Below are 24,775 nucleotides of genomic sequence, written 5' to 3' on the forward strand. Positions count from 1 at the left end.
TGTCAGACATTTCAGAAATGCAGACTTTTATATGAATTAATGTATAAACTTTATAAAACTACAGGCTTGTTGAATATGAACCCTTAATTTATACCTAAAGCAATGCCAAACAACGCACTTCAAATATTCCATTTTCATTCCTTCTATTGTTGGCCTCAAAAATTTTGTAAAAAACCAAAGATGTTAGGAAACCCGTTTAACTTTAATCTCCTTCACCAAAAATTAAGATGGATTTTCCATAGGAAAACAGATCACTCACCAGGTTAGTTAAATGCATTTGATGTTACTACAACCCCTCTAAGATACCCATTCCATGCTATATCATAGTCTATTCTGCTGAAAGAACACCTATGTATGCAGCCTTTTTAGGAGTGTTTTAACAGGAGATATTTGTGAAGCAAGAGCCACTTTATCCATTTACATACTTTTGGACAATAGAAGCTGGACTGGCAGCCTAATGCAAGACAGGGTTATGCTTTCGCTGCTGCATGAAGACACTGACCTTTCTCCTACTTTAGTGAAGCATAGCTTGGTATTCTACCTTCATGTTATATGGCCTTATTTCTTCAGCTCAACCACATTCTTAGACAACATAGTGTTCTGCTTCAAGAGAAATTCAGTATGTTGCTCCACTTCAGCCATGTGCCCATCAACATCAACTAAAATGGCTAGAAAGGCACAAACTCATGTTGCAAACTCAGGCAAAACTGCTTTAATTTCATTTAAATGCTGCTCATTAAATCTCTGAAATGCATCAATCTTCTTCTTCTTCTTCTTCTTTCGGCTTTTAGGGGTCGCCACAGCGGATCATCTGTCCGCTCATGATTGGCAGCGGAGTTTTACAGTGTCGAGTTGCCAGCCCGGCGCCCAATAATGTTCCATATTTACACTACAACCCCAATTAAAGATGTTAAAATCTGTATTTCTAGGTGCTTTAATAACAAACCTGACTTTTCCAAGAATGACTGTCCAATCTTCTGATGTTAGCACTGTGGCCAAATCTTTAGCTTCAGTCTTTTTGCACTCTAAAATAGGCATCCATTTTCTTAGCACTTAACTTTTGAGATGCTAGGTGGATCTATTGTAATTGTTGATCTACATCTGTATAACTGTTCAGTATAAAATACAGTAAAAGTACAGTTATGTAAAATCTTACCATAACAGTAGATGTCCTTCTCCTCACTGTTGCAGTATTCATAACAGAAGGGATTTCCCTTCCAGGGATGCTCTACACTTGGCCAATATACAAAATTGTAATGATTTTGTATATGCTCTAAATCACACTTACTCTCCCTGCATAGAATGTAGGGCAAACAAGGGATGCAAGGAGGTAACTACCCATAACTGAAGTAGCCCAGAAGAGAACAGTCTCCATAGGGCAAAGGAGTCCATGCACATCCAGAAGGAAAAAATGCAAAAGAAAAAGGGCAACCCTCAGTCAGAAGGGAATCTAAAACAGAAAACAGAACTAATAAGAGGGGGTTGGAGGAGGGAGTGAATACTGCAACAGTGAAGAGAAGGATATCTACTGTTATGGTAAGATTTTATACAACAGTACTATGCCTTCTAAATCACTGTTACAGTATTCAAAACAGAAGGGAGAGTAAAAAAGCTCAAGAAACAGAATAGGAGGTGGAAGACTGAGAACAGCCCTCAATAAACTCAAATAAAATGGTTTCAGCAAAAACTGGTCTTGCCCTAGGAACCATATCCAACTTATAATGCTAAGTAATGCTTAGTAAAGGTATACACTGTAGACCAAGTAGCAGCTTCAAGGATGGAATCAGTGTCCAACCCCTTGAAGAAAGTGCCAAAAGATGCAACAGCCCTAGTGGAATGTGCTCTAACAGAAGTAAGCATAGATCTGCCATGAAAAGTATAACAAAAGGAAATGGCCTTAGATACCCAGGAGGAGACGGTTTGCTTAAAAACAGCCAACTCCAATGTCCTGGGATAAAAAGAAACAAAAGCTGATCGGACTTATGAATGTCCTTAGTTTTATTCAAATAGAACCTTAGATGTCTGTGCAAATCCAAGGTATGCAGGACCCTCTCACTAACAGACTGAAGGGAAATGGAAGGGAGTTGTCCCAATTGATTCAATGACAACTCACTACCTTGGGCATAAAAGAAGGATTAGTACAAAGGGACACCTTGTCCCTGTGAAAAACCAAAAAAAGGATGAATGGCCATAAGGGCCTGAAGCTCAGAATCCCTCCAAGCATAAGTAAGAGCCAGCAACAAAACAGTCTTTTCCAAGCGCAATGTTGCAAAGAAGTAGAAGCAACAAAACAAAAAAGACACTGTTTCTGACAATCCTTATATGGAATCTGCCACCCATAATGAAATTTTCCCTTCTTGGATGACAAACTCCAGCTAGCAAAATAAAATACAAAAGCAAGAAAAGAAAAAACAACAAAAAAAAACAACGGAGCACTTATCAAGCATTCAGTACAGGAAGAAGGAGTGCAGACCAACTAGCAATAATGGCGTTCGAACTAACAGCATATAGGTTCTGGGTAGCTGCATTTGTACATCCCTTTTATGCTCTAAGTTCTGCATGGGGAGCATAAGTGTAATGTATGATGCATACAAGATCATTAGGCTTTTGTATACCAGCTGAGCACCAGGCTGGCCTAGGTGGAAGATCCCTTTGTTCTGTCCAGTTAGTACCTAAGCTTCCTGTGTGCATCCAACATATGTAGAATCTTTTCTCCCTTGTTTTTTGGATCAGGTAGAAGACTATGAGGTTGATGGCTTGATTCAAGGTAAATTCAGAAACAACTTTAGGCATGAAGGATGGATTAGTGTAGGACACAATCCTGTACTTGGGAAAAACAGACGGTTGGCTCACCATGAGAGCTTCCAGCTCAGACAGTCACATTGCAGATGTCAGAACAATGAGTAAAACAGTCCAAATCAGTCTGAGAGACAGGTTCAAAAGGAGGAAAGTCAATTTTTTTTAAGAACAAAGTTGAGATCCCTGGGAGAAGAACTCTGCCTTCGAGGAGGTCTCGTGCAACATGCCTTACATAACTTAGTTTGACCACAAAAGAGATAAAAGAAGGGGATCCATGCGCAGACAAGCTGAGATTGCTGCAAGCTGCACTTTGATAGAAGCATATTACAATCATCTCTAAGTAGTTCACACAACTATTCCAAAACTTATCCTTATTAGAAATAATAGGATTTGAATTAACTAAGTGTTTAACAGTAGGATTAACTAAATTTACAGCTGGTCCAGAGTTGGGAAAAGTGTATAACAACCTAAAAGACTGAGGAACTTTATACATCCTATCTGCATTTTTAAGGGAAGCTGGCTGACAATCAGGAAAATTGCAGTCAGTAACATACACATCCTCTAAAACTGACAGAATTGGAGGAACAGGTGTACAATCTGGAAATTCCTTCTGTAACAGCTAACAATACTTTTTTAAGGGCTGCGAAACCTCAGTGTTCTCCCACTGAAAACAGTGGCACATTCTAGAAATAGTCTCACAGAAAGAGAATCCCCCATAGGAAGAGTCAGAATTAGAAATCTGGGGAGAAAGCCCTGTATCTGTCCCTTCATCCTCCTGTCCAGATGCAGAATCTTTAATTATTTCAAGAGAGGAGGTATCCCTCTTTCTTTTACCAGAAACTACTTTACAAGAAGGATCAACAGCCCAAATTAAACCCTGAGCCAGACCCACTAAACTACACCTGTTGAAAGAATTTTGAGGACGAGAAGACAAATGTTTAATTTTCTGTTTCTTTTTGACAGGCAAAATGGTACCAACAGTGTTATTAATGGCAGCTGCAGCTTCCCCAGGAAAAGTCACAACATTCTGATTTAACAGGGAGGCCCTACCTGTTCCCTCTCTGAGGACTGACAAGAGCAGCTCTCCCTTGCTCACTGAGGGAAACCCAACAGTCGCAGATGACATAGCTAATGCCTGGTCCACAGTATATGTAGATGCTACAACACAGGGATTGGGTAAAAAAAATAAGTTATGTACTCACCATAACATTCCATGTGAGTTATCTATCTCACCTTCGTACTGATGGGGTTTGGAACCAATCCTCGGTTCTGACTCGGCTGTTTACTAAAGCTCGAGGTCTCCAAATAGCTCGTGGCTCACTCCCTATCCCATGATGCTCTAGAACCTTCCCCAGATCTTGTTTGCTGGTGAACTAATATATGTATATAAGAATTAGCCAAGAAGAGGTCAAGACTATCAGATGCCCAAACAGGAACATGTCGATCCTCCAAAAACCATTGGTTGGGTTAGGAGGGTAGGACGTAAGAATGAAGGCGAGATGGACAACCCACATGGAACGTTATGGTGAGTACATAACTTCTTTATGTGAATTGCCCTATCTCACCTTCATTCTATACTGATGGGACAGCATCCCTAGCACCATTTTTCCTGGGTGGCGCACAGGAGAACATTCTTCAGAAGAGTAGACCCAAAGGAGGCCCTGTCCCTGTAGGCCCAATCAACTTTGTAATGAGTGATAAAGGTATGAGGCCTTGCCCATGTTGCTGCTGCACAAATGATATCTATAGGTAATTTTGCATGAAAAGCATAAGAAGTTGAAACAGCTCTAGTAGAATGAGCTCTTACTTTGTCTGGCAGATGCTTGTTTACTGATTGATAAGTGAATGAGATGCAAACTGACAACCACCTGGATAGAGTAGTTTTTGCTACTAAAGCACTTTTTTTGTAGTCTGAAAATGATACAAAGAGTTGGTCAGTTTTTCTGAATTCTATATAGAAAGGTAATTGTCTATGAACATCAAGTTGGTGTAACATACATTCTGCCTTATTGCCATACTTGGGGAAAAACACAGGTAGGTCGATGGATTGATTTAAGTTGGATTCTGAACACACCTTTGCTAAAAAGGAAGGGTTTGTGTGGAGTGAAGCTGTTATTGTGGAAGAGCATATACATTGCTTTGATAGATAAAGCTTGTAACTCTGAAACCCTCCTAGCTGAAGTGATAGCCACTAGGAAAATAGTCTTCCAAGTTAAGAACTTTAAGTCACATGATGCTGCAGGTTCAAAGGGGGGAAGAATTATACGGAATAATACAAAATTTCGGTTCCATGGTGGAAGGGGTGGTTTTATGGGTGGTCTCAACAGTTTAGTGCCTCTCAGGAAAGCTTTAGAAAGTTTGTGGGACATGATATTTGGTTCTTCGTTCCCAAAATGAAAGTTTGAAATTGCTGCTAACTGAACTCAAATAGTTGCTGCAGCTGCTCCCTCATTAAAAAGTTTTGTCAAGAATTCCAGAATAGAAGATAAAGGTACTGAATAAGGGTCAATATGATTCTCTAAGGCCCAGACTGAAAATCTTTTCCATTTACTAAGATATAATCTTTTGTAACATTGTCTTGTAACATTGTATTATGGAGCTTTTCTCCCCGGGCCTCCACTGAAAATGGGCTCTTCAGCCCAGTGGACCTCCCCCCATCACCAAACTGGAATAAATAAATAAATAAATAAAATAATCTTCTCGTAGTTGTCTTGTGAGAAGAAATCAGGATGTCTTGTAATGCAGGTGAAAAGTTTTTGTAGCCTGGCTATGTTTGGATTTGGAGCAGCCAATCTGTCAACTTGAGGGTCTGAAGAGATGGACGGAGAGCTCACAACGAGTGGGTCAGATCATCTGGCACTGGGTCCAGGGTCCTCATGAAGATGAGGCCACAAGAAGGAGAACCAAATTTAATGAGGCCAGTAAGGGGCTATCAGCATTAAGGTCCTTCCCAATGTGCTGGCTTTCTGAAGAACTTTGGGTATTAATGGAAAAGGAGAGAAAGCGTAGAGAAGACCCGGGGGCCAATCGTGCACAAGTGCATCCCTTGGGGGCTCCCCACAAAGGGGGGATCAGGGCAAAGTAGCTGCTGCATTTTATGTTCATGGACAGGGCAAAAAGATCGCAGCAAGGCTGTCCCCATCTGCGGTAAATTGTTTCTGCTACTTCTCATTTCAGGGACCACTCGTGGGGCATCAGAACTGCCCTGCTGAGTTTGTCTGCTATCACATTGGATTTCCCTGGGATGTGCGTTGCTACTAGAAAACGATGGGAGGAAGTTGCCCACTGCTATACTCTCAGGGCCTCTCGACAGAGGGGGTAAGATCTGGTTCCCCCTTGTTTGTTTATATACCGTACGACTGACATATTGTCTATCTGGATTGCAATCGTTCCAATCGGAGGACAGTCTTGCAATGCCTGCAACGCCATAAGCACTGCTCTCATCTCTAGGACATTGCTGTGCAAATGGGCCTCATGATCCTGCCAAGTGCCTTGGGCTGTTCTTCCCTGATAATAATCTGGGAAGCATCTGTGGTCACTGTGGCTATCGAAGATGGATGAACAAAAGGTCAACCTGAAGTTACTTGATCGGAGTGGAGCCACCAACGAAAGATTCCGTTAATATTATCTGGTGCGACATTGGAAGTTCCTGCATGGACCACTGGGTGAATAGAAGCCACTGAAGAACTCTCATATGCAGTCGTGCTAAGGGGGATTACATTTATTACTGCTGCCATAGTGCCTAGCATTTTGAGAATTGTCCTCGCTTGAATCTTTGTTTTTAAGAGAAGATCTAGAACCTGTACTCAAAGGGCCTGTACTCTCTCTGGTGGAAGTTTTACTGTCATTGTTGTGGTATCTAAATCTGCGCCTAAAAAAACAATATGTTGAGATGGCAATAAGGCAGATTTTTCATAGTTTATTGTAATCCCTAAATGAGCACAGAGTTTCAAAGTGATGTCCTTTGCTTTGATTAGTAGATGCTTGGTGGTGGCGGTTAGGAGCCAGTCATCCACATATGGAAACATCAGGAATCTTAAACATCTCAGGTGTGCCATAACTACTGCCATGCATTTGGTGAACACTCTAGGGACTGTAGTGAGACCAAAGGGCAGAGCTCAAAATTGGTAGCGACTGGCTCCCAGCCAAAAGCGCAGATTACTCCTGGATGGCCTGTCCATTTTTATGTGGTAGTACCCATCCTGGAGGTCTACAGAGCACATCCAATTGTCTTTTCCCAGAAAGGGAAGCATTGACTGCAGTGTAACCATCCAGAACTTTGTCCTTTTTACTGATTTGTTCAGTCTGCTGAGATCCGGTATGGGTCTCCAGTCCCCTGTTTTCTTTGGAACTAAAAAGAACCTTGAGTAGGTTCCAGATACAATCTGGTCTGTGGGGACAAGTTGGATGACTATTTTCTAGCAAGTTCTGACTTTCTATGGTTGCTTGTTCCCCTGTGAATGGGTGGAATGTTCAGGATCCTTTTCATTTGTGGGGTTGGCATGGAAAAGGGTATTGTGTAAGCTCTGGATATGATACTTTGTACCCATTTGTCTTTTGTTATTTTTAGCAAGGCATCTGGGTACAAAGACAATCGACCCTTGACTGCCTCCAGAGAAGGACAGATGGTCCTCCTTTCAGGAGTGCTGGAAAGGCTTTCCAAAGAAGGATTCCCTGTCGCCCTGGTTCTGTGGACCCTCTCTGCTGTGTGGCCAACGTCTTCTATTATTGCTTCCCCCTCTGCCTCTGGGGGTAGGCTCACCACGTGTCTTAAAAAACGCTCTGTGATTTTTGAAACCACATTTTTACTCCCTTTTGACCTTTGAGGTATGGTCTAGAAGGTGTGGAAAAATGGACTCCGATGGCAGAGAGTCTTCCCTTCCTGTTCACACCTGGTTAGTGTTTCTTTGATTTTAGGCCCGAGCAAGGATGAGTCGTCGAAGGGGATATAAACAAAGGATGACTTGAAGGGTTCCGCAAAGTTGCACAAGCACATCCAGGAATGTCACCTAAGGGCAATTCCTGAACCCACTGACCTCCATCGGTTGCATGAGAAATGAGCCTCATGGATGAGTTGACTACTGAAATGAGGGTGGCAAGCTGGCAGGATACGTTATCTGCTACCCCCGCAGCTACTGTACCTTGGAGAGTGTCTCCAAGCTCTTTCAGGAGATCTTATTGTACCCTAGTGAAATGGATAAGACAATTCAGGGACCTGAGTGTAAAGGTCTTCTTCTTCTTTTGGCTTTTTCCCGGTGAGGGGTCGCCACAGCGGATCACCTGTCCTCTCATGATTGGCAGTGGAGTTTTACGGTCACTGAAGAAAATATGCCTTTCCATATCTGTCCATCATACATAACTCCTTGTTCGGGGGATGGACAGATGTGGATGTTTTTGAAAACACCTTTTTGGTGGCCACCACCACCACCATAGCATCTACCGGGACACCTTTTGTCAGGAATGTCTTGTTTTCCGGGGATGTAATAAACTTAATTGGCCTCCTAGGGACTGGCTCCACTGTGTCTGGAGACTCCCATGCCTTTCGACAAACTAACTCCATGAGCTCGTCGAAAGGCGGAGACACCCAAGTGGCCAAAGAGTGACACCCAAAAGCCTTCAGATAGACAGACTCCTCGTCAGAAGGAGTAATGGGCTTCCAGCCGCCTCTCTGCTTAAGGAACTCTAGGATGTCTGCAAAGGAGACATCCTCAGAGGGCGACCGTGGGGACCCTTCTATTTTATTGAGGTCCATATCACATGTGACTGACTCCTCTGGGGAGTCCAAAAGCTTCCTCTAACATAATCTCTTCCGAGGGACCTCTTCAGAAGGGCATTCTGAAGAGGTTTCAGAAGAGAGGGGTTCACCCGCTGGGGCATCCTGAGGCTTCAGGTTTCTAAGCTTTTGTGGAATCAGCTGTACCGAGATGGACATCAGTGCTTTTGGGGAAGGAATGGTTGGATCTGATAGTAAGGATGTCCATGGGGACAGTGCTCTCCTCATAGCCGTGAAAGCCCCCCACCCATGGTCCAATGAGACTCCCAGTTCTGAGGAATCACATCATCTCCTAGGCACCACAGGGGTCAGCTCCGAGGCTGAGGTAGAAGCCGAACTCACGGGAGCTGAGGCCCCAAGAGGCAAGTTTGGAACCAATAAATCTCAGCCCGACTGTCCTCCCATGACCTGACCGGAGAATGTCGGCTCCCAAACTTCTCAGACGGCACCGAGGTAATCAGAGCAGTCAGAACCGAAGATCTTGGAGCAGGTCTCAGCTCCAATGGTTCCACCACTATCAGTTCCATACATTCCGGCTCCGAAGCCACAGCTCGGGTTGGAGGAGGAATCAACATTAAGCGGACAGGTCTAGTTGGCTCCAAAACCTACTGGGTCATTTCCGACAAAAGTTTGGCCAGCAAAAGTCTCTGCACCACATGATCCACATCATAGTCTGAGAGGCTTTTGGAGGATTGAGAGTATGGGGCTGGAGATGCTACAGACTGTAGGAAAGGTGACCTTAAAGTTAGAGATACCTGCTCCTAACTTGTAACACAAATGGCTCCAACACAGATGGAGCCGAGGTGGAAGGTTTTTTGGAATCAATTTGTTTAGGCCCTGTTGGAAACCACCTAGGCAACTTTTTCGATGGTTCCGACCTTTCCGAGGAAGAGGATGATCTTTTTGAAGCCTTTTCTGATTTATGGGTCAGAGACATGTACTTTCTTGGAGTACTTTGGCCCTGTTCTAAAGCTTCTGAAAAGGAAGATTTAGTAGACCTTTCAATATTAATTTGTTCTTCCTCTCATGAAAAACTCTGGAGCTAAAGGAGTGGCATACAGAGCATGACTCCTGTAAATGAACTGCCCCCAGGTAGTAAACACATTCCGTGTGTCCATCAGTAATAGACATTTTTTGTGTGCACTTAGGGCACTGTTTAAAACCCGAGGGTTTTATTTCTTTAGTTTGCTTAGACATCACACTAACAATTTACAGTCATACAAGAAGAAAGGGAGAGCCCTGTAGTTAAAACGGGCTCTAAAGCTCTCTAAGTAAAATGAGCTAATCTTAAGGAGAGGTCTTCTTAAACAGAATACACACACTTTTATCAAAATACAAAAGGTATTTAAGTACTATGCAAAATATGCATACAATAGTAAAGAAACCTGTCAACTGACAGGAAGAAAAATTCTTAACTGTTTCTATTGTCTAACAATGTAATTCCACAGAACTATTTTTTACTACTATAGTTTTAAATTTAACTATTATAAAGGAGAAAACCACACTATACTAGACTAACACACTTCAAACGGGATAGGGAATTTTTTAAAGGCCTTAATAAAACAGTGGCCAAAAAAAGAGATAACAACACACTAAAAGTAAGAAGAAATATGCTCTCTAAATAAATGCGAGTGAAAGACTCATCTATTTAGTACTAAAGCTAAACTGTTAATTATTTAAAAGGAAGAAATATCAAAAAATAGAATTTTCACTTAGCCAGAGCTAGATGAATCATCCGATCTGTTTCAGTGGCAAATGAGATCTGGGGACGGCACTAGAGCACCATGGTATAGGGAGTGAGCCACGAGCTATTTGGAGACCTTGAGCTTTAGTAAACGGGTGAGTCTGAACCAAGGATCGGTTCCAAACCCAATCAGTATACAATGAAGGTGAGATAGGAAAAAGTACAGTTTTGTACCTACCATAAATGTAGATGTTCGAAGATCCACATTGCTGCAGTCTCACACTTAACACTTGGTAGTCCCCAGTCGGTCGAATACCACCAAAATAAGGCTGCTGACGTCGGGGGCGCATTAGTCTGACTTCAGGGCGTCAGGGTACAGGGTCGCATGACCGACGACGCCATATCTCCTTCTTTGCCCCAAATGTCAATCAGAAGAGAAACTAAAAAAGATAAAAACACCAAACAAAACAAAAAACAACCATATATATATAATATATACATATACAACAAACAACTGTTCTTCATCCCACATTGCTGCAGTCCTAACACTTGGGTAGAAAAGCAGAGCAGAGGAGGCTGGCAAATCATAAAGAAGAAGCTGCTGCTGTCTCTGCCATGCCAAAATAAAGTATGCACTGAACTCCAAGTAGCTGCCTCCAAAATATCCTTATCTCCCCATGTGATGAATAAATAAAATGCAATGCAAAAAAAACAATCAAATAGTTTGTTTTTGACACAGGCTTCTTGCTGAAGAAACAAAAAACAAAAAAGAAACAAACAACTGCTGAGACTGCCTAAAATCCTGTAATCCTTAGCACTTAATTCCAACTGCATGTAAAAGTGTGCGAGTAGGAGCTCTCACGGGGGTCTTTATATCTTCTTTGCCCTCTAAAAATTGCTTAGGAAAAAGGAAACAAGAAAAGGTCACAATCATAATCAGCTGATTGCTGAAGCATGAATCTTAATGGAAGAAATGAGAGAGAAAGACAAACCTTGGCTCAATAACTCAGAGAGATATTGAAGAGCCACACTCTTGGCTCAAAACATCAAATCCAAACCCTTGCACCAAAATAAAAAATAAAATCATTTTCCTCACGTACACTTTTTCAACATACTGTACTTCCTCTTCTGGCTTCCATAATCAAAACTTGTTGAAAGGTAAGGGCCATGGAGGCTTTCCTTTACTAGACTCTCAAGCAATGGGTACTGCTGCGAGGCCAATCTGGAGCTAGCTATTAAAATCATCCTGTCCTGTGTGTGACCTTTAGGAGTACCTTTGGGAGAGAGAGAGAGGGCAGAGAATACCCATGAAAGCCCAAGATTCTCAAAGAAGAAGAGCATCCACTTTCAGGCTGTGTGATGTGTCTGGAGTTCCCAGGACACTGTCAATGTCTGAAATACATGAAGAGATCCAGTTTCACTGCGGGGATCCAAGATTTGCCTGCTTAACACATCTGCTATGGCTGTTCTGTGTGTTCTCATGAAACCTTTGCTGAAGATTCAGTTTGCCAGTAACACGCAGTCTCCCAAATCATTTATTGCTTGCCTGCATAGAGGATAAGAATGTATTCCCCTTGTTGTGTGATGTACCACATGACAAAGTTGTGTTGTCTGTTAGAATCAACACTCATGAAAGGAAGAAGTAAATCCTTGAAAGCCAGTACACTTAACTGGACTGCTATCATAGATGCTGATGTGATATGTAGATGCTGCTTGTATCACTTTTTGTTCAGGATGATCCACCCAGCATTCAGATGCATCTGTCGTTAAGTCTGAGGGCATCTGCAAGGTCAATTGACTCAGCCCTTGTTTCATCTGGGATGCTGTATTCAGTCTCACGCCCCAGAACATGTCTGTCTTGGAGGGTACTAGACTGATAGATTTGTATTCCTTTTAGCCTGAAAAGCTAGCACTCAGAGGAAGCTGTACCTTTGTCTGGGGCATGGCAAATGAAAGCCAAAGAGGCAAGCAGAGAACTGAATGAGAGGAATTTCAGCCTCGAAAACGCCAGATACTTCCTGCAAATTATAACATGAGAAACATGAAGGTGTAAGCTCTTCCAAGATCCAAAGTTACCATCCAGTGATCTTTGCCCAGCATAGGTAAGCTGTTGTAACACGCCAACATTTGGAACGGGCAGGAGGATAGGAGATTTAGATTGAGGATAGACAGATCCAAAATTGGTGGTCACGGTACCTTTTTTTAATAAAAACGAACAGGCGAGAATAAAGGAACTTTCTGAATAGCCCCTATTTGGAGAACATGAGAATATTTTTGTGAGTCTCTTTCCTTTGTTGTGAGTCTTTCTGAGGAGTGAATGATATCCAATACCCATCTGTCTGGGTAAATAAACTCCAGTTTTCTTTGAGTGTAACCTTCCTTCCTCCCAAAGGTGCCAGAAGAAGAGAAGATTCTGGCAGCTAAAGTCAGGTCTGTTTGGGTCTTTACGACTAAAGACCTGACCTCCCCCCTCACCATGAAGACTGAGCAGGTGAACTCCTGTTCTAGGGCCTAAAAAGACCCCTTCTAGCTCTGCCCCACCACGCCTAGACTCCAAATTCTGGGGAATGGAAATCATAAGCAGGATATGTCCACCCCTTGGTAGGCCAATCTCTACTAAAAACAAGGCTGAACCTGCAAAAAAATTTTAACCATTTGCATAGAACTGCCTTTGTCTTCCATTTTCTTTAAACTGCTTAAAACAGCATCTAAAATCCAGCTAAATTCTGATCCCTCAGCCAGGCGCCTCTGAAGAACGAACCCAGTGGCCAGTGGCCTCGAAGAACAGCACAAAACCACACATCAAAAGAATGTTTACCCAATTGTTCAGAAACATGAACTAACTCCTCTTTAACTCCAACTCTTACCTTTAAAGGGCCCACATGATCCACCTTACCTTAGACTTTAATTGGAGATAGATTTGATTGATCAACATGTGAAACTGTGCAATTCAAAGAAGTCTAGCCTTCTAAGTGGAAAGAGTATTTCTTTCCTTTCCCCATCTATCCAAAGCCCTTGCCTCTTTAGAACAAGCTCAGGTTCCACCTAGCCTCTTATCAGGAGGGTGCATAGAACCTCTAATCATTGTAAAATCAAATCTTCTGCCATCTTAAGCATATCTTAATTAGGTACCCTGAAGAACTAAGCATCCGCGGCATTTTATAAATTACCTTCCCAAAAACAACACCTGGCACAATCTAATCTTCTTTATCGTGCGTTTTTTAAATCTAGCACAAGGCGACAACCAACAACGTGGTGTAACAGGCTCCTAAACCCAAGGTATACACAAGGTATGGCAATCCCTATGAGGTATCTGTTTCCCAAAATACAGTTATTCACTTTTTACGGCATCCGGTGAAAAAATACTGCAGGGCAAGAAAAATATTCCCCATTCTGTCACGGGACTCGACTTTGGAGAAAATCTCAAACCAACTACTTGCAAAACAAAACTGCTTCTGCATGACCGCGCGCCTGGCGAGGAGCGATGCGCGTCGGTCATCGCATTTGTACCCGGCGTCCTGGCGTCCAGACTACGTCTGCCCTGCGTCAATACTCAGCGATCTGCGACTGGGACAGCGAGGACGCTACGGAAGTGTTAAAGTGTTACGAAACATCTTCACATCTGAGTGTTCTGAGGTACACAACTAATGGCCAAGCAGAGTCACCCACCTGCGGCTGAGGCAAATTGCTAGCCTGCTGTGATGACAAGGGCTGTTTGCTTAACTTTTTTGTTTTTGTGGCTGGAAGAAAGACAGACCATGTGACCAACAGATTATTCCATGCTCAATTAGAAAATGGTGCCTCTTTCCCAGGGAAAACAGGTAGACAAAAGGCCTTTAAAAGACATTTTTTTGTACAGTAAAAAGCATTTTAAAACACTTTACCAGCCTCACAAAGTAAAATAAACACAACTTCTCCACAAAATGCTTTTCAGTTACTTTATGCAACTTTTAAACTGAAAGGTTAAAAGAGCACTCCAGCTGAAAAGTACAGTACAGTCTCATGACAGTCCATTGAACCACAAACTCTTAGCTTTAAAGTAACTTTCCTGAAGAGGAAAGTACCAATAATGCACAAAACTATTAACTGGAAGGTTTTTTTTTCCCCCCAAAGGGAATTTAACTGCCTGACAAAAGAACAGCATAAGCTGACCACTGAACCACAAAAGCCTCAGAGAAGTGTAATCTTCAGCAGCAGTAAAGCTCTGAAGGGCTCAAACCCACACTTGTCTTTTAGTCATCTCAGCTCAAGCTGCTGACAGTTTGGGCACATGGAAAGTGCCCTGAAGCCTTGGAAGATGGCTGGCTGTTCTGTCCTTGACAGGATATAACCCATATAGCTATGGCTACTACAACAGTGATCAATATGATGAACATCAGTTTAACATGTATTTGTTCACAGGCTCTTGTTGGTCTAGCAGCAGTGAATTCACAGTATGCTGGAGGTCTTAGGTTTGATTCCCAAATGTCAGCTAATGCTGACCTTCAACTACTATGATTCTGACATAAAAAGGGTGGTTAGCTTGAATATTACTACAATTTAGAAAAAATATGGGACTCCTTATTACAAATTACCAGCGTTATTGATGATACAGCAACTGTGTAGTAGGTTTCCTGTATAACACATTCTACCACATACTTTTATCTGCATCTCAAAAGGCTCTCTTCTTATGCTTTATTAGCAAATGCAGAGCAGTAAAATTACCATATGAGAAGAAAGGATTTTCTGCAGAAGACTGGAGTCAATGTAACCCAAAACATATGCAGCAAACAAGCAGGAAATCTGAAAGAGGAAAACAAAACATTTTTGAAACAAACATGCATGTAATGTAACTAATGTCTAATAAAACTAAAAGAATAAACCCATTCACAGATATATGAATACACACCTTAGCTGCTGATCTTTGAGAAGGCCCTCCGCAGTGGATGACAACTGGGATTTCCTTCCTGAGAACATTCACAAGTTCACAGGTTGCCACTAAGCCATATTAACAGTTAAGCCTTTAGAAACCAGCTATTGCAGTTCCACTGGTATATCCAACTAGTAACTCTCAGACTTTCTCAGCAAAATACTTAAAAAGACCACTTCCACATTTGGATGCTTGTGTCCCATTGCCATATGCCAAGCCATTCATTTATCTATCAGACTGGCTGGACAACACTGACCCAACGACCACCAATTCTCTCCTGATGAGCTTAAGTAGCACTTGAAAGACGGAAACTAAACAAAGATAAAAAATTATAAACTTATAATGCATGGTCCACAATGATGCCCTGATATGCGGATAAAATCATCTTGTCATGCCCAGGTTTTGACATGTGAAACCAGTAACAAGCGTGTTACAGAAAGGTTCATATGTCAGTACCTTTTTGTTAGCAAGGTGCTCACTGCCACACTCACGGCTGACAACAAAGGACTGCATCAGAAACCAAGTGACTGCTTTTAAGTGCCCAACAGCTTTTGAAGCTGTTAGCTGATTAGAAGCATACTTTGCTCAAGCTGCAGTTTGTGTGGCAGTGCTAGTTGTGTTAACAGCTAGCACTGCCACACAAACTGCAGCTTGAGCAAAGTACGCTTCTAATCAGCCAACAGCTTCAAAGCTGCAGTTTGTGTGGCAGTGCTAGCTGTTAATACAACTAGCACTGCCACACAGACTGCAGCTTGAGCAAAGTACGCTTCTAATCAGCCAACAGCTTCAAAAGCTGCAGTTTATGTGGCAGTGCTAGTTGTGTTAACAGCTTTTTAAAGCTTCAAGACAGTTTTCTCTGCTACACTTTTTTAAAACTAGTAATACTGGCAGGCAGCTTAAACTCCCCACGTAAGTTATAAAAATTAGGATTATCTCTCTGATCAAAACCACTTGTTAATATGTTCTTAAATCAATTCCCAAACATATTAACAAACTGGTTATGATCACTGACCCGATTATAAACCTTTGTGTTTTATGAGCGGTACACACGGCATTCAACAGGAAGAAAGAGGAAAGGCAATCAGCAGACGGTCCTTTCAAAAATCAACCTACTTGTTTAGAACTCAATTTATTATATGTTATAAGGAAGGATTCTCTGTAATGAAAGACAGGTGAGGAAATATGACAGACAGTAAGAAAACTTCTCAGTAAGTCAACAGCCAGGAAGGCCAAATCCTGATTTAAAAGCAGACTCGACTTTCTGAGCAGAAATCCCAGCAGCCACATTTGGTAAAGATTTGCCAGTTTGGACATGGACACATTTTAAAAAGTCAATGAAACAGAATCTAGCTTGGATCCATGGTCTCTTTCCACATCATTTACCAGGCAAGCTGTTTACATACTGAAAGTAAGTGATGTAGTCAATCCATGTTGAAAACTTTTTTACTGAGGCAAATGAGGCAATTAGGTGACCCATCTTCTAAAGTCATGTACTGAAAACTCAATCAGTTCCATGGATTCCACCTCCAGGAAGACAAGAAGATGTATGGAATGATTAAAAGACCACTCCAAAACCACTTCTGGGAGGAATTAAGGTTTGTCTTAAGGGGCTCCTTGTCCTTGTGAAAAAAACAACAGGAATTCTCGGTAAATCAGAGTCTAAAGCTCACAGATTCCATTGGCAGAGTTGATGGCCAATATGCAGGGCTTTCAAGAGATGCATTTCATTAAGTTTCACTGAGTGAAGTGCAGAAAAGCAAGCTTGCTAGTTATGAAGTTTGAGTCACAAGGGAATAGTCCTGTCTGCTTACAAACTGAGGTGAAAAAGAGTACTTTTTCGCCCAAACAGATATAACTACTATGTTAGAATAAGTCTGCTTACAGGAACATTTCATGGAATTTAAGTGTCACCGCTCTAGGGCCCTGCCAGAAGGGTTAGCAGGATCAAATCTATGGGAATATAAAGGCCTAAGATACTTCTAGATGCCTATGTAACTTGGACAAGAAAGGTCTCCTGAGTCATCAAAGAACTAAATAAATGAACCCTGACTCCCCCTTAGGATCTAGAAATAAGGAGTCCTGGTCTTGGCTCCCCCAAAATCTGCTAACAGACACAACATAAAGATAACTTTCTCCATTTAGTGACATCCCAACCATTATTCATTCCTCCATGCTCTGCTGCAATTTGAACACAACAAAGGAGGAGTCAACTCCCCTCCATAATGAACAGATCAACTTCTGAGGTGGTTCATACTCCGAAAACTTTGTGAATACAGAATTTCATGACTTTTTTGGAGGGCTGCATCTCAAGGAGTATGTTATTGTGTTCACCTCATCTAGTTTGTTAACCCCCTACTAGGCAGATGCTAATGAACTGCCTGCTGCCAGACCCACAATGATTCTCATACAGTGCAAATGCCTCCTTCCATGTCTATTTATATAACACACCACAGTCTGCTTGTCTCCCTGATCAACAGGGCCTCAGATTTTATTTCTTTCTGTTTCTCTCTTCCTCTGTCTACTTATTGTGTGTGCATCTGCATGTGTATGCATAATTCTCTTACTTTCTCTACGGAAAACAGCACAGTGAATCTACACCCACAAACATCTCAGTCCAATGGAACACCCACAATGGTTCCCTGTTGTAGAAGGAAGTAGTAGTCCACAAAAATCACAACTGATAAGACAAAATAGAGGCATAAAGACCACAGTGTGGACTACTAAGGATAACAAATTATTAATTGATACTACTATGCAAGAAGCCCAGAATTTCCAGACAGAAGATATACAAAAAGATTAAGAGAAAAATTAGAGGAAAGGAAAATACTTGCACAAGAAAAACTGTCAGAAGCTTCAAATAAAAATGTGTGTTCATTAATACAACAAACTTATGAAGAACATTATATAGACCAAGAAACTTTGGGCCATCTGGAAAAAGAACCAACTGAGGAAGTGTGAAAGTAAAAAGGACAAAATGTAGAGACTTTTGAAAGGTATAAAAAAGAAATCTGGACATAGGAAATAAAGAGTGATCTGATATGGTGCAATATTTATGCAAAGGAAAAAGTCAAATTAATCAATACAAAAACAGTCGTAAAGATATTTGAAGAAAAATACAGGCAAAGGTATCCAGATATGGAAAATATTACAATACAAAAAATAAGATCACAAAGAGGGAATGTAAAACAGAAGATTAATAAAGTGAAGTAAAAAAAAGCAGAAAATAAAGTTGAGGAATACCTGTGAAGTGAAGGATGTAGTATATAAAGTCTAACAGAGATTATATCACAGCATGGTGGAACAAGAAGTCCCCCAAGTAAGAAGGAGCAGGAGACGTCTGAAGAAGAAATACAGACATGGGAAAGAAAGAGTGATTTAATATGATGCAATATTTATGCAAAGGAGAAAGCAAAACTAATCAATACAAAAGCAGCAGCACCAAAGATATGTGAAGACAAATACAAGCAAAGGCATCCATAGTTTCATAGTTTCATAGTATAGTACTAGGCTATCTGCCCTGGGGCATTTGTAAGCCTAGCCATAGTGATGTGGCTTTTGCCACCCCATGAAATGGTACAAAAATGTACAGAATAAATCTAGAATACTGTGCCTCTGTCTAGTAGTGACACAATGAAGGTCCCCTTATATAATAGAATTAGTTTACTGTGCCCCTGTCTAGCAGTGACACAGATGTGACCCCTGGGGTAAACTTACGATCTCCCATCCACTCATCAAGATTTCTCTTGAAGAGAGTCAGTGAGGGGCTCTGCCTAATATGAACTGGGATCCTGTTCCAAAGCATGGGAAGCCTCTGGGTTATGAATCTATCCCTCCAGCATGTCCTATTCATACTTGTGCCGAGGTTTAAGTCTTTAGCTCTCGTGGTCCTGATGGATTTGGATTTTTGAGGTGGAGCATGTCCATCAGATCCTGATTGGACATGGCCTTGTACGTCAGGCAGAGATCACCTCTGAGCAGGCGGTATGCTACTGAATAGAGCTGAAGTTTCTTTAGTTTGGCAGAATAAGACATATGTTGGAGACCCTTGATCCTTTTGGTGAGGTACTTTTGTGGTCTCTCCAGCTGTTGCAAGTGCCGGGTGAGGTACATACCAAATGGGGCATTGTACTCAATCATGGGTCTGATGAGGGAGGAATATAGGGGTACAATGACATCCTTGGATCTGGATGTGAATCCCTTCATGATGAGGTGTGCAAGGTAGAATGTTTTTCTAACCACTTTGGCAATGTGGGTGTCAAATGAGAGGTCGCTGTCTACTTGGGTCCCTAGGTCTCTGATTACTTTTTCCATACTCAGTGGGTTGCTGTCTATGTGATAATTTGTGGGTACTTTGTTTTTTCCAGAAGGGATGACTATACATTTTTTGGCATTTAGTTTAAGGCCGTGACTACGGCACCAGTTGTCCGTTTCAGTGAGACCTTTTTGTAGGATGTGTGTGTCTGCTGGTGTATCGACTATGGCGCCTAGTTTGCAGTCATCTGCGAACTTTGTCAGCCACAGCCCTCCCATGTTTGCTTTAACATCTGAGAAATAAATGCCGAACAAGAGGGGTCCCAGGACAGATCCCTTTGGGACACCACTTGTGACTGGCTTTGAGTCTGACATTGCTCCAGCGATTTTAACTTTATGGGTTCTGTCCTTTAGCCAGTTTGCAACCCATCTAGTGACATAAGGGTTTACTTTTAAGCTGTTTAGCTTATCTATGATGCCTGAGTGGGGTATTGTGTCGAATGCCTAAGCCAAGTCCAGGTATGCTGTATGGACTGCTTTGCCCTCATCAATGGCTCTAGTGACTGTTTCGAAAAAGTCAACCAGGTTTAAAAGGCAGGATCTGCCCTTTACAAAGCCAAACTGGGTGGGGTCAAGTGTATGTAGGTCCCCTATGTCTCTGTTTATGAGTTCCATAATGATTCTTTCCATAGCTTTGCAGACCAGGCTAGTTAAGCTTATGGGGCGGTAGTTTCAGGGTCTGTAGAGGCACCCCTTGTGGAGTGGAACCACTGTTGCTGTACGCCAGTGTTCAGGTACATATCCTGAAGTAAGGCTAAGGTTAAATAGCATTTTTATGTGTGGGCTTAGCTCCTCTTGAGTTCACGTAACACGCACCCCAGGATACCGCCAGGTCCCATTGATGCTGTGTTATGCTTTGTTTAGGGCGGTTCTCACTTGGACATCTGAGATGACAAGGAGATTACATTCAGCTGGGATAAGTATTTCTTCTTTTGGGGGTGAAGGAGGCGAGAAATTTGCACTGAACCTGTCAGCCAGAATGTTAGCAATATCTGTGGGTTCAGTGTATTTTTTGTTGTTGTGAACCAACTCTGAGCATATCTGAGGGTTTCCGCCCAGGTTTCTAACATAGCTGAAGAAGGTTTTGTGGTTATCTTTAGTGTCCTTAGCGATTTTTCTCTCAAAGTTTGCCTTGGATGTTTTTATGAGAAAACGTAGTTTTCTGCTAATGTTGATCAGAGATGTCTTCCCTTCATGGGATTTCACTCTGACGAGCAGTAGCTTCCTTCTTTTGTTATACAATTTGTTTATGGCTGATGTCCACCAGACAGGACGCTTACATTTGGTGGAGAGGGACTTGAATTTGTTTGGGATTGCATGATCCATGCAGTCTTGGAGATGTCCATAGAAAGCATTTGTGAAGGATTCGGCATTGTGGGATATGGTATCCACTGGCACAGTGGGCTTAAAGGATACCATCTCAGTCTTAAGAAGAGTGAAGTCTGCTTTTGAGAAGTTTTTCACTGTGGCCTTTTGTGCTGGGGGTGGAGGTGGGATATGTATATCCAGGGTGATTAGCTTGTGGTCAGATCTCACCAGTGAGGGGTATACTTCCGGTGTGGAGCATTTTGTCCCCATGTTTGTGATGATCAGGTCTAGTATATTTTCTCCCCTAGTGGGAGAGGTGACTAGTTGTTCCAGTGCATTTGAATTTATGAATTCCAGGAACTTTTGGGCTAGGGTATTAGGGCTAGAATAATGTACCCAATCTATGTTTGGGTAGTTGAAGTCTCTCCAGATAAGGAAATCTTTACAATATAAAAATAAGAAAACAAAGAGGAAAAGTAGAAAAGAGGATTAGTAATGGAGAAGTTAAAGGAAATAGAAACTGGGGTTATGGATTACCTGCAAAGTAAGGGACTTAGTGTAGAAAATCTAACTTTGATAACACCACAGTAGGTTAGTGGATTCCCAAATTAAGAAAAACCAGTGCAGTGGGAAACATCTGATAATTTGCCATATGAAGATAATTTGAAGCCTTCCATAGAAAACCAGTACAAAAAGTTCAGCTGGAGTTGCACAGCAAGGGAAGGAACAGGAAACTGTGGCAACTCTGACACAGTCAATGTTATGGTGTGACAGGCCAGTGAGTTTCCATATGAAAGAGCAACGGATGACAAGAGGATGAAACTGAAGAGAATGTGGCACAGAAAGATGCTCTGAAACTTTCTGTAGAACTCCTGCAGGAAATGGAGAACAAAGAATGTGCACACAGTTTAGAAGAAAATGATCTAAGAGAAGAGTTGCTTGATTTACTAGAGATGGACAGATATATTAAGATCAAAGAAAGAAACAGACTACAGAAAGTCAATAAAACCCAAAAAGTTAGAAGTTTGGTAAAACAAATGAATACTGTAATTAGAACTGTTCAGAGAGATTCATGCGATATAACAGAAATAAATAGGATATATTACTGTGCAGCTAAATTAATAACAGATAAAATCTTACCACAAAAACACAGGGCAGTAAGGGAAAGGAAGGGAGACATCAAATGCCATCATGGAAATATCAAATATAGAAAACTATAAAGCAATTAAGATAAGACGTGTTATTGTTTGAAGAGTATAGAAGAGGGAACAGATCAACAAAAATACTCAGAAAGATAGACATGATAAAAGCAATGAGCAGTATCAGAACAAATAAGGATCTATCGTGCACTATTGCAAATAAACTAAAAATATCAGCACAGGCAGAAACATGCAAAAGATATGTAGATAAATATAAAGGAAAAGTACAAAATAAGCAATTCATTGGTGACCCAAAAAAGTTTTATAAAGAACTGGGAAACAAGGTAAAAGGAACTGAAACACCACAAAAAAGAAGAAATAGATGCATTTTGGATAAATATCTATGAAGATCCTGTGGAACATAACAAAGATGCTGAACAGACAGAAAAAGTAAAAGAAAGAATAAGAAGTTCAAATGTACATAATATGAAATGGGATGAAGTAACGGCTAAAGCGACTGAAACAAAGTTAAGAAAAGCTTCTAATTGGAAAACCAATCCCAGGTGCAGTACCTAACTTCTGGATAAAAGTATTAACATCTTTACATAAAGATTTAGCTATGAGTAAGAACTATTTATATGGGCACCCTGAACAGATGCCACCCTGGTTAACAACATGAAAAAAATACTTAACAGTGAACCTACAAGCTATACAAAAAATTATAGATCAATAACTTGTCTTCCGACAACGTGTAAACTATACCTTGGAAATGATGCCAGCAGAGTTTATAGTCATTTAGAAGAAAAGTCAATCATGGCAACAGAACAAAAGGGCAACAAAAGAAAAGTCATATGGAACAAGGGATCATTTGTTGTTAAAGTCATAATGGAGAACTGTAAAAAGAGGCGGAATCTAAGTATGGCATGGAGAGACTACAAAAGAGCATTGACAGTACCCACATTCATGGATAAAACAGTGCTTAAAAATGTATAAGATACTACACTGATTGATTACATTACAGTGACCATGAAACAGTGGTAAAACAATCTGCAATTGAGATATAATAAAGGACAAATTATTATTCCAGGGATAAAAATTCAAAGGGGGATACTCCAGAGTGACTATCACTGTTGTTCTTTTGTCTGGCCCTTAACCCATTAAGCTGTCTCCTTAACAGATTAGGTCATGGCTATAATTTGGTTCTCAGAAAATAAACAAGTGTAAAGACTTATCTTTTTTTTGTGGACAATTTAAAACTGTCTAGTTCGTCAGATGAGGAACAGAAAGCACAAATGCAAGTGGTCAAAACCTTTTTCAGATGATATAAGAAAGTCATTTGGTCTTGATAAATGTGCAAAAGCAACCTTTAAAGCAGGAAAACTGCAGCACCAAGAAAACATCAGCCTGGGACAGGAATAGATTGGCCCAAAAAGGTATTGGATCGGTTGGACATTTAACAGATTGCTTTCTACAGGATAAGTAACTGGAGAACTAGGCAAGAGTGTAAGAGGATAGGTTAAGGTTAGCTAGTTTAGAAAGCACTAGGGGATGGGAGACAGTATTACAAGCTTTGGAGAGGTCGAGGGAGAGACAAGATATGAGTTTGTTATTGTAGAGGGCCTCAGCAATAGTCTGAGTGAAGAATAAGAGGGCAGTAGTCGTGCTGTGATTGGGATGGAATCCATGCTGGATGGGAGTGAGAAGGTTATACTGAAGGAGGTAGTTGAGAAGTTGTGAGTGGATAGATTTTTCGAGAATCTTAGAGGGGGGGGATAGGATAGCTATGGGTCGGTAGAATTACCACCTGATATGTTTTTGCTAACCTAAGCAGGGAAGTCATCTTAGACTTATTCTCCTCATGTTTTAAAACTTTCCCTGCGTTTGGGTCTTGTGAGGTCAGCAGATGTGTTTGCAGTCCCACAATTGCAGAAATATACATGTAATCAACTTCAGGAGGCCCATACCTCCTTCAGAACAGAGAGTATTTAGTCTTGGTGTACACTGATTTTTATAAATCATTTGATAGACATGAAGCATCTTTTCTGTTTTCCTGTCCAACCGATCCAATACCTTTTTGGGCCAATCTATTACTCCAAAACTGTATGTTAGGACAGGAAGAGCAAATTGGATTATACGTTGGACTTTGTTCCTAGATGTCATCTCTGTTTTAAATATTAATTTTAGTTTCTAAAATATTCCTAAGTTTTATTTGCATTTGTTCATGTTTTATTGTTGATCCTTTATCAATTCCCAAATATTTATATAGTCCTCCTTTCTCAAGTTCTTTTATATCACAGATAAACGTAGGTTTTGTAAAACAGAACTGGAAACAGTTGCACATGTTGTTGCTGGTTGTGATATACTAATGGCATAAAGTAGACCGGGCGGCCAAGCATGCACTAGAGCGTCTCTCGGGGCTTCCCCTGGTGGGGGAATCAGGGCGAAGAAGCTGTCGATTGTGATTTGAGGGAGAGGCAAAAAGATCGCAGAAGGGTTGCCCCCATTTTGCAAAAATCCGCTTCGCTACTCGGGAGTTGAGAGACCACTCGTAAGGGGAAAGGATAGTGCGGCTGAGTTTGTCCGCCAGAATGTTGGACCATCCCGGAATGTGCGTTGTGATCAGAAAGCGGTTGGTGGAGATCGCCCACACTCTCATGGCCTCTCGGCAGAGAGGGTAAGACCTGGTTCCCCCCTGTTTGCTGATATACCAGACAAATGACATGTTGTCCGTCTGTATCGCAATAGTTCCTTCTTCCCGTAGGAACTATTGATAGTTCCTTCTTCCCGTAGGAACTATCGCAATAGTTCCTACGGGAAGAAGGTTGTGAAGTGCTTGCAACGCCAACAGCACT

General features: G+C 41.4%; 1 protein-coding gene across 1 annotated transcript in view; it reads right to left on the reverse strand.

Annotated features, from left to right (window-relative positions):
* Positions 1-24,775, reverse strand: part of DPY19L1 (dpy-19 like C-mannosyltransferase 1) — a 2,139,210-nt gene that overhangs the window by 1,124,851 nt on the left and 989,584 nt on the right. Inside the window, exon 10 of the mRNA XM_044065091.1 lies at positions 14,961-15,038. Coding sequence (XP_043921026.1) covers positions 14,961-15,038 — 78 coding nt within the window. The remainder of the gene's footprint in view (positions 1-14,960; positions 15,039-24,775) is intronic.

The sequence above is a fragment of the Protopterus annectens genome, chromosome 3.part0 (assembly GCF_019279795.1).
Source record: "Protopterus annectens isolate FY-2018-M chromosome 3.part0, PAN1.0, whole genome shotgun sequence".
In the NCBI taxonomy this organism is placed as follows: domain Eukaryota; kingdom Metazoa; phylum Chordata; order Ceratodontiformes; family Protopteridae; genus Protopterus; species Protopterus annectens.